Here is an 11,137-nt window from a genome sequence, read left to right as displayed (position 1 = left end):
CTGGTAAAAAACCCAATGTTTCTTATTTTAGAGTTTTTGGGAGCAAATACTTTATTCTTATTAAAAGAGGTAGAAATTCTAAATTTGCTCCTAAAGCAGTAGAAGGCTTTTTACTTGGTTATGACTCAAACACAAGGGCATATAGAGTCTTCAACAAGTCCACTTGATTAGTTCAAGTTACTTGTGACATTGTGTTTGATGAGACTAATGGCTCCCAAGTGGAGCAAGTTGATCTTGATGAACTAGATGATGAAGAGGTTCCATGCGTCGCTCTAAGAAACATGTCCATCGGGGATGTGTGTCCAAAAGAATTCGAAGAGCCTTCACAAGCACAAGGTCAACCATCATCTTCCATTCAAGCATCTCCACCAACTCAAGATGAGGAAATGGCTCAAGATGACGACGATCAAGATCAAGACGATGAGCCACCTCAAGAGGAGGACATTGATCAAGGGGGAGATGAAGATGATCAAGACAAGGAAGTTGATCAAGAGATTTAGGATCAACGACCGCCACACCCAAGATTCCACCAAGCAATTCAAAGAGATCATTCCATCAACTCCATTCTTGGTGACTTCCACAAGGGGGTAACCACTCGATCTCGAGTTGCTCATTTTTGTGAACATTACTCTTTTGTGTCTTCTATTGAGCCATATAGGATAGAGGATGCACTTAGAGATCCGGACTAGGTGGTGGCAATGCAAGAGGAGCTCAACAACTTCACGAGGAATGATGTATGGCATTTAGTTCCACGTCCTAACCAAAATGTTGTAGGTACCAAATGGGTATTCCACAATAAACAAGATGAGCATGCTGTGGTGACTAGGAACAAAGCCCGACTTGTTGCCAAAGGTTATTCACAAGTTGAAGGTTTGGATTTTGATGAAACCTATGCACCCGTAGCTAGGCCTGAGTCAATTCGTATGTTACTTGCCTATGCTACTTACCATGGCTTTAAGTTGTATCAAATGGACGTGAAGAGTGCCTTCCTCAATGGCCCTATCAAGGAAGAGGTATATGTTGAGTAACCTCTCAACTTTGAAGATAGTGAGTACCCTACATGTGTTTATAAGCTCTCAAAGGCGATTTATAGGCTCAAGCAAGCCCCAAGAGCATGGTTTGAATGCATGAGGGATTTTCTTATCACTAATGGCTTCAAAGTTGGAAAAGCTGACCCTACTCTCTTCAATAAAACAATTGCTAAAGACTTGTTTATTTGCCAAATTTATGTTGATGATATTATATTTGGGTCTACTAACAAGTTGCCTTGTGAAGAGTTTAATAGGATTATGATACAAAAATTTGAGATGTCTATGATGGAGGAGTTGAAGTATTTTCTTGGATTCCAAATCAAGCAACTTCAAGAGGACACCTTCATCTGCCAAATGAAATACATTCAAGATATACTCAAGAAGTTTGGAATGAAGAATCCCAAACCCATCAAGACACCCATGGGAACAAATGGGCATCTCGACCTCAACACAGGAGGTAAATCTGTAGATCAAAATGTATATCGGTCGATGATAGGTTCATTACTTTATTTGTGTGCTTCACGACCGGATATTATGCTTTTCTGTATGCATGTGTGCAAGGTTCCAGGCAAATCCTAAGCAAATTCACCTTAGGGCCGTGAAAAAGAATCATGAGATATTTAGTTTACACTCCTAAGTTTGGGCTATGGTACCCCAAGGCATCTAACTTTGGTCTAATTGGGTATTCTAATGCCGATTATGCTGAATGTAAAATTGATAGGAAGAGCACATCAGGGACTTGTTAGTTTCTAGGAAGATCTCTGGTGTCTTGGGCTTTAAAGAAACAAAACTCAGTAGCTCTATCCACCACCGAAGCTGAGTATATTATTGCAGGACATTGTTGTGCACAATTACTCTGGATGAGGCAAACCCTTAGGGACTATGGCTACAAGTTGAGCAAAGTCCCTCTCCTATGTGATAATGAGAGTGCAATCTGCATGATGGATAATCCCGTTGAACACAACCGCACTAAGCACATAGACATCCGGTATCACTTTTTGAGAGATCACCAATAAAAGGGGGATATAAAAATTGCTTATGTTAGCACCCACAACCAATTAGCTGATATCTTCACCAAGCCCCTGGATGAAAAGACTTTTAGTAAGCTTAGGAATGAACTCAATATCCTTGATTCTCAGAACTTTGATTGAAATCTTGCACACATAGCTTATTTATATATCTTTGATCATGTCTCTTTCATTTGGTACAAATACATATTTCTTATTCTTCTTGTGCCAAGGCTGGGACTAATGTGCTTCCAAGTGTATTTCTATGCTTAGTCTTATATTGAAAGGGAAATGGAGCATTCGGTAAAGGCAAAGCTTCCACAACAACTCTATCGGTATCATTTATCATTTGCCCTCCTCATGAACTTTCATTCATATCCTATCTCAAAAGGGAGAGAGAGTAAAAGGCCTCCAGTTCTCTTTGTTTTTGACGCTTAATGCCAAAGGGGGAGAGAATATTAGGCCCAAAGCAAAAGGACCGCACCACCACCCTGCTTTCTAAAAACTTTTTCAAAAAGGGAGAGAGATTATTCAAATTGCAAAAACCCTCTTGATAGCTAATTGGAGAACTTCTTCAGGGGAGCATTTATTTAGCCAAAGGAAAAGCATTTGAAACAAGGGGAGAATTTTCAAAAAACTTGAAAATGCTTTTCGAAATCATATTCTTATACCATTGGCTATTTGCAAAAGAATTTGAAAAGACTTTTCCAAAAGATTTGCAAAAATAAAAATAAGTGGTCCAAAATGTTAAACTACAACAAAGCAACCATATATGTTTAAAGGTACTTTCATTTCATAGTAACTTATGCACATCTGTCAAATTGCAAACTAGTTACACTTCTACACTTTATATTTGCTTTGATTTGTGTTGGCATCAATCACCTAAAAGGGGGAGATTGAAAGGGAAATGGGCTTAACCATTTTCTATAATCGATTTTGGTGTTTAACGTCCATCACAAACCATATGGACTAACTAGTTTGCCTAGTTGCTATTTTTCTCAGGTGCATAAAGTCAACATAAACATATAAAGAAAAAGACTCGAGGGAATTCTACACGGTTTGGAGCATACAAGATTTGGTGCAGCCAGTGGCGCACCGGACACTGTCCGGTGCCCTGGCTGAGCACCTCGCGAACTGGCCGCTCTCGGCTTTTCTTAGCGCGAGTCCGCTATAATTCACCGGACTCTCCGGTGCACCACTAGACTGTCCGGTGAAACAACGGAGCAATGGTTAACTGCGCCCAACGGTCGACTGCGTTGACTGCAAAGCAGAAGTCAGAAGTCAGTCTGCAAAGTCAGAACGCACAGGACTGTCCGGTGCTGCAAGAGGACTGAAGACTTCAACGGTCAACAACTCCAAACCCTAACGGTCGGCTGACATGGCATGCACCGGACAGTGAACAGTGAGTGTCCGGTGTGCCCATCGACAGCAACGGCTAGAATAGTGTTTGGGGCTATAAATACCCTCCAACCACCACCACTCAAGCTATCCAAGCATTGCAACTTCCCCATTCAATACTAGAGCAAAAGGATACACTCTAAAGACACAATCAAAGCATCAAATCCTCTCCAAGCTCCAAAATCAAATCAAGTGCTTAGTTACTTGAGAGAGGGTGACTTGTGTTTCGTTTGTTGCTCTTGTTGCTTGGTTGCTTTCTTCTTCTCATTATAAACTTCTCAAGTGTTTTGTAAAGCAAGCGAGAGACACCTAATTGTGTGGTGATCCTTACGGGGTCTTAGTGACTCGTGTGATTAAGAAGAAGCACTCAACTAGTCTAAGTGATCGACTGAGAGAGGGAAATGGTTGGAATAGACCCGGCCTTTGTGGCCTCCTCAACGGGGAGAAGGTTCCTTGGAACTGAACCTCGGGAAACAAATCACTGTGTTCATTTGTGTTGATCTTCATCACTTGATTTGTTTCTTCCCTCTTCTCTCACTAAAGTTCTCTTGCTCATATTGTTTTGAGTTGGCTCCCAAAGTTATTTGCATTGATTGAACAACTCATAGCAAGAAAGAACCATCTTTCGCACTCCGAATTCAATATTATTTATTTGTAACCCTAACCCCAGGTGTAGTGCGTGTTCAAAGTTTATAAATTTCAGGTTTCGCCTATTCACCCCCCCTCTAGGCGACTTTCAAATGCCACCATGGATTTAATCTGGGTTTGGATTGGGTGAATCCATTCCTCACACCCAATCCCATGGTGGGATTAAATCCATCGTTTAATACATGTATCTCTCAAAGCTAGTTATTCTTTTGATCCATGGATTCTAATATAAACTTGTGCAATATCTTCATGGATTTGTTCTATACCTAATGAGCTATGGATAGAATCCATATAGTTAAAAAATTCCCAAACCCTTGGGTTCTAATCCATGTTGGGTTTAACAGAATAAAAAATTTGAGTAGGCTTGGATTATTTTGGGACATGGATTTAATTCCAATCCATGCTAATCTAGAGTTGGATTGGTGTAAACGAACATGGCCTTAAAGTAAATATCATATAGGAATGGTTTGACACCAATCTCAACTACTGGAGGGATCATGGAAAAGCTTTTAACATGGACATTAAATCTAACACAGCTCTCCACTTCTAGACTTTTGAGATCCAATTCTTCAATAGGACCCAACATGAACCCAATTTCACAAATAGTCTGGAAGCTTTGCATTTCTTCTAGTACATTTTATACTATCATCCACACTGTGAAGCCAAACCTTAGCTTTAGCTTGAGAGTTCCACGACACTGCCATTAGTTTAACCCCATACATCTTCATTTTTAACTCAAGAAAATGGATTAGTTCCTCCAATCTTTCCAGAGAAGGAAATCGCATTACGAAACCAGCCTGACGTTTAGTGCCTTTCAAAATCCTTCCCTATGGAAAATAGAAAACGAAATCCTTTTATAAGTCTCCAGCAGATACCACTCCCTCTAGAATATTGACTAAATCCAAGAATCCGGATTTACGGTTTTTAGAATTAGCTTTAGCAAACTAAGAAGTGCATAAACCTAACCCATCAGCTCCCATGCCAACTATGGGCATAATAGGTTTACTTTGCTTGGGCCAGACACATTTAGAAGTGACATGAGTGTCTTTCCTACATATGTAACACCATAGTGATCTAGTATAATCCCTAGATTGATGCCCTTCTTCACCACACTTCTAGCAAAAAATCTTCTACCAGAATCAAGATCAGACATCGTTTGGGCAAAGGTAGGAAGATTGGGGTTACCTTTCAACTTTAAGTCTCTAGCGTTGGAAGAGCCCTGACCATCACATTTCGGGGTGATTCTTCCTTGGGGAGGGTGAAGACGTCAGCAGAGGTTATGGTTACGCCCCCATTGAGGTGGATCCTACTGCATATCCCTTTTTGAAGTTTTCTGCTCCCACTTCTGAGTCCAAGGCTTTGACTCCATCCAGGGGCAAGAACCACTCTTCCCTTTTCCACCACTACCAACCCTAGGCCACTCTTCCCACGCAGAGGCGCGACGTAGTGGACAACTCCACCCACTGTAAAAGCTAGCCGAGGAGTGGGTAGGAAACTTACGGAGGCAAGAAATGAAAGCGGCGAGATGGTGAAAGTTTCTGCCACCAACTAGGTCTTCCTAACCTAGCCCACTCCTAGCCATCCTATTAAAAGTACACCATGTGTTTGGCTCATAAACACCCACCATATGGGCCTAGGCTATGAGCACCAATGGGCTCCCAACCCAGAAAGGAGAATCGCCAAAAATCTCGACGCCATTGCACCACCCCCACCAATATTTCTTTAAATTAATGGCGACAACATCCATGAACCACCACACCTGCTCAAGAAACACAACTGGCAACACCCCCAACTGGAATCCCAAGAAACCAGAAATCTCGAGAAGTCGCTAGGACAAGGATGACGACTCAGATTTCTAAGAATAGGGAGGAAGAAGAACCAAGAAAAGCTAGAACGAGCTGAGGCAGAAAAACGCCAAGAAACTAGAACAAGAAGTGAGCAATTGAGGAGCTCTAAACATAAAGAAAATCCAAATTCGAGCACCCTCAGCACAACAAATCAAGAACACCTAGAACAAAAGGCAAGGGAAGGAAGATGGGGAGAGAGAGAGAGAGGGGGAAATGGAGGGGGCGGAGAACGAACGAAGGCCGACACCCAACGTGCGATGAACAAACAACGAAGGAAGAGGGCGAAGCGCACTAAGACTTACTTGGAACCAAATGGGGGAGAAAACACATACCACATCCACGGGAAAGCCGGCGATGAAAGAGGAGATGGAGAGGAAGGCTGAGACAACTCCACCACAAGCGCAAGGGGGCAAAGCGGGGACGCCGTGGTGGAGGACCCCGAGGAAGCGGCTGAGCGACTAGAGGCTAATGGAAATGAAATCCCACAGAACTTTCAATATCGGGTACCCAACTATAGTTGTGTTATGCAAGATTGTATCAATGAGTGATTGTTAGTAGTTGGTCAATCTTTGATTTAGTGTTCACACTAACCATGGCACTGGTAGTGGAGCGTGCAACATGTCTATCGTTTTGTGATATGCAGATATTAAGTAAGTGTTAAGACTAACCATGGCATTAGTAGTGGAGTGTGCAACATGTCTATTGTTTTGTGATATGCAGATATTAAGTATTGAGGCTGACAATAGCAATGGAGAAGGTCAAGCGAATTTATGTCGATGGAATGGAGACGGTGAATGATTTTACCTAATTAAGGGACCAAGGGAAGGAGGCACTATCAGTGTGATTGGTTTCTGGGCTCTTGGGCGCCTGGCTCGTGGCTGCCTGGACCGCTAGTGAAGCTTCGTCCCCACGTCTCTACGCATGCATGCAGCCAGGCACATTTTCACTTGTGTTGCATCTGAGCGTGCAGGCTGGTTTCGTTTGCGTGCAGGCAACCATTCAAGTGCGCCGCACGGTCAACTAGATGTGACAGGCCTGGATGCATTCCATGGAGCAACCAATCACGTAGTATATGTCGATAGAACTTGGCGATCTCAATAAGAAAGTATACACTTTGAGATAGATCCGTCAGAGATTCAGAGCCTAATACGATCGTCAAAAAACATCAAAAAAAATGTTGCTTCATCGTGAAGTGGAGCTATACCCAAATACGGTGCGCGGATCCGTTTATCAGTCATCATTGACACTATATCTTATTTAGAAGAATGAAGTTACAACAATGTAATAATTAATACATTACAATAATGATAAACAACTAACAAACATGCATGCGTCAGATCATCCCCCTGTAACTGATAATACTAGCTAGTTGACGATGTAGCATTTCCTCCTGATCTCCCCCTGTGCACCGGTGAGCACGCCGACGTTACCCATCTTGACCATGGACTCGCTGAAGTCGTTGAAGAACTCGTCGTCAAACCTGCCGGTCGCAATGCGCTGGACGTACTCCCTAGTGGTGGCGTCGGCGAGGAGCGCGGCGTCGGACTGGAAGAGGCCCCTCCGCTTGGCGACGTGGCGGTAGTAGCTCGTGTCGAAGGTCTTGAAGCTGCCGGGGTCCATCTCCGAAAGCACGGCATCGTCGTCGTCGACGCTCCTGCAGCGCGTCCTGAGCCGGTCGGCGTACCTGCTGTCGAGAGACGGGTCCGCAGTGTAGGCGCTGCTGAAGTTGTAGAGCCGGCCGGCGTAAGACCGGCAGTGCGCCGTGCCGAGGGTGTGCGCTCCGGACAGGACAGCCAGGTCCTTGAGGTCGAGGCCTTTCGCCGCGAAAATCTTGGCCAGCAGCGGTACGTCTCCGTAGGACGGGGGCAGCTGGCCGGCCGCCTCCGTGGCGCTGGACACCCTGCCGTCTCGCCTCCCGAGCGCGACGGCCCAGACGGGGCCCTTGGCCAGCGCGACGGCGTCGCGGGCCATGAGCGTGAGGACGTCAGCGCAGGAAACCGTGTTGGGGCAGGCGGCCTCCAGCTTGGCCTTCACCCTGTCGACGGAACCGAAGCCTCGCAGGCTCCTGTTCGGAGTGGCGTCCATCTCAGACAGGCGGTTACCCGCGGTGGAGTTGAGGAGCACAGACGCGTCACAGCCCTGCAGTCGATTTACGTTACAGGCAGGCAATGAAGCAGTCGTGGAAACATTTATTCAGAAAAGAATTCTTACCCTGACGAAGCAGTCGTGGAAATGAAGCCTGAGGAGCGGGCCAGCGAGGCTGGGTGCGGCCGAGATGATCTTCTCCATCTCCTTGCGGACGATCGCCTCCACGTTCGGGCATGTCTTGCTGTAGTAGCCGAGCTCCAGCTGAGCCAGCACCGGCGGTGAGCTACCTGCGAAGAGCACGAGGGCCATTGGCAGCAACAGAGCTGCGCAACACCGAGTCGCCATGGATCGACCCGCCATTGGTGACACAAAGCGCGCTCTATCGTATGGCAGAGGCAACAAGTATCTAGCTATGTTGTACTCGTACTTAATTATCAAGTGATGATGCAATTAATGTTGGGTGGGCATGTCCATTGCGTCTCCCGCCCCCCGTATTTATAGAGGTACGGCGCCGGATACATGTAGCTGCTGAGTACGTACGTTGTAGGTTGTTGTTGTTTGACAAGCTGTGCTTGTTCTCACACATGCATGTTCTAACTTCCCTCTCGACATAATCATCCCTCCATAATGAAATGCACGCCATGGTTTAAGGCATTGACAACAGCGACGAGCGAACAGGTCAAGACGACAAAACAAATGAAGAGAACATATAGACGGCGTGGTGGGAAAGGACAGTTAGTTCGTGCATGCATGGCCGCGTCCTTGAACGTAACATGACATGGACCTGGCCTAATCCAGCTCTACAGTCCAATTAAACACCTCGTAGATTATCCGAGGCCGCCCATTATAATTGAGGGATTATAGTTATATATGCATCAACAGAATACCATCCCATGTGCTCGCCGAATGATTTGGTTAGTCTCCGAACTTGACCTCACTAATGTTGGGTTTATGAGCACAATAATGGTTTCCATGCATGGCACTTGAAAATAGAATTTTCCAAATTCACTCGCTACTATAAACTAATCGAAACGAGTATATTTCTGATGCTGCTGAATGTTTCTGACGACATATATACATCATCACTAAAACCAACAGGAAAATTGCTTGTAGGACGGGTGGCCCAAGAAAGCCTACATGAAAAACAGTAAACCAAAAGGATAATATACCTAACTATCTTGTGTGTGTCAATACCCTCTAGCTAGGGCTTATTTAGATACTCTAGTATCCACCTCAATCTACATAGATTGATGTAGATTGGAGTGAAAATTAAAATAATGTATACTCCAATAATCCACTTCAATCCATATGGATTAAGGTAAAAACTAGATTATCCAAACAAAGTCTTAGATAATTCGTAATTTTTTTGTATAAGGTGATTCATATTTGTACAATCGGTGTATTTCCAAAACACACACAAGGAAATTTAGAAATGTAAAGAAGCTAGAGCGACAAAATATTGAACCGAGCCATACGTCAGTGCACGTTCAATTCGCAACCACTAAGGACTTATTTGGGATTAAGGATATCACAGAGGATTAGATTGGCTAAAATCTCCTTGCTATTTAAAATCGAATAGCAAAAGAAATTTAGCCCCTTCAATCTCATTCGGTATCATTCCTCCTAAACAAGCCTTAAATAGGGGAAAAAACCTCACAAACCCATCAACTCTCCAGCCACTACCGGAATTTGGCTCTTTGTCGAGTGTCATATTCTTTGCCGAGTGCCACGCAAAAAACCTTCGGTAAAAGAAAACACTCGGCGAAGAAGCTCTTTGCCGAGTGTTTTATTTTTGGCACTCGGCAAAGAGTTTCTTTACCGAGTGTCTTTTTTTGACACTTGGCAAATGGTTCTTTGCCGAGTGTCACAAATACAACACTCGGCAAAGATCTCTTTGCCGAGTGTTTTTTCTCCAACACTAGGCAAAGACAATTTAAAAATCACATTTTAAAGTAGTAAATTAATTCAAATGAAAAAGTTTTCAACTACAAATTTGTATAACTCATCATGATGTACAATTTATATATTGAACATTTCTTCATATGACAAAATAAAAATAAATTTGTTCATAAAATCTATATCTCTCTCGTAGTTTATGAAACTACAAGAGAGACGTATAGAATTTGTGCATATTGTTAGAACCATTATCTGATATAAAAAAATGACCAAACAACCAAAATAAACTTTGTAGATCTTGAAAAGTTATAGAAGTTTATAGTTGACAACTTTTTCATTTGAAGTCATATTGTCAATGAAAACTATGTCTAAATTTAAAAAATTTAAAATTTGAATTTTGAAAACGACTTCGAAAGAAAAAACCACCAACATGAAAGTTGTAGGTATTGAAGAGTTATCAAACTTTGTAGTTGACAATGTTTTAATTTGAAATCATCTTGTTATGCAAAACTATGTTTGAATTTTGAAATTTGAATTTTTCAAACTGTCTCGGATGGAAAAACCACCAAAATAAAAGTTGTAGGTCTTGAAATGTAATGAAACTTTGTAGTTGACATTTTTTGATTTGAAATCATCTTATCATTGAAAATTTCGTGTGAAGTTTTCAAATTTTGTAAACGATCTCGGATGTAGAAACTATTAAAATAAAACTTGTAGATCTCAAAAAGTTATGCAACTTTATAGTTGGTCACATTTTCAAATGAACTCATTTAGTGCCTTAAATAATCAAATTACTCTCGATTTGTTATAGTACATGGGGAATGAAAACGTAATATAAACATAATTGGTGTAGTAGTGTAGTGGTATAGGAGGGTATGCGTGAGAGAGAGGTTGCGAGTTCGAATCTCACCATTTACAAAACATATAAGTTTGATTCAAAATAATAGTGAAAAATGATAGGGCAACGGATAAGGTTAGGGGTAGGGTTGGAGAGTTGTTCCTAGAATTTAAAAAATGTTTTGCTGTTTTTTTTAATTTTTTCGATTCTTAATTTGTCGAATGCTTTTTGACACTCGGAAAAGTCTTTTGCCGAGTGTCCGAAAAAAGCACTCGACAAAGAACCCTTTGTCGATAAAATATTTGCCGAATGTTCTTTGCCAAATGTTACACTCAGCAAAGCCTTTGCCGAGTGTAAAATAGTCTTACATATGTCTTAGACACT

At 42.6% G+C, this 11,137-nt stretch overlaps 1 protein-coding gene across 1 annotated transcript; it reads right to left on the bottom strand.

The window, feature by feature from the left end:
• Positions 1–7,151: 7,151 nt before the first annotated feature.
• LOC103638313 (peroxidase 1) lies at positions 7,152–8,495 on the bottom strand. Its single transcript, XM_008661262.3, has 2 exons — positions 8,143–8,495; positions 7,152–8,070 (listed from the first exon to the last, which is right to left on the bottom strand). The coding sequence occupies exons 1-2, from the start codon at positions 8,377–8,379 to the stop codon at positions 7,297–7,299; spliced, it is 1,011 nt and encodes a 336-aa protein (XP_008659484.1). The 5' UTR covers positions 8,380–8,495; the 3' UTR covers positions 7,152–7,296.
• Between the last annotated feature and the right edge of the window lie 2,642 nt (positions 8,496–11,137).

This window comes from Zea mays, chromosome 9 (assembly GCF_902167145.1).
Source record: "Zea mays cultivar B73 chromosome 9, Zm-B73-REFERENCE-NAM-5.0, whole genome shotgun sequence".
In the NCBI taxonomy this organism is placed as follows: Eukaryota; Viridiplantae; Streptophyta; class Magnoliopsida; order Poales; family Poaceae; genus Zea; species Zea mays.
The sequence above is the reverse complement of the archived record's forward strand: the minus strand, read 5'-3'. Positions and strand labels throughout refer to the sequence as shown.

Excerpts from the sequence above, each read along its gene's own strand:
- LOC103638313 (XM_008661262.3), bottom strand. The coding sequence starts at position 8,379 with ATGGCGGGTCGATCCATGGCGACTCGGTGTTGCGCAGCTCTGTTGCTG. Across the intron at positions 8,071-8,142 it reads TCCACGACTGCTTCGTCAGG|GGCTGTGACGCGTCTGTGCT; the intron begins GTAAGAATTCTT and ends AATCGACTGCAG.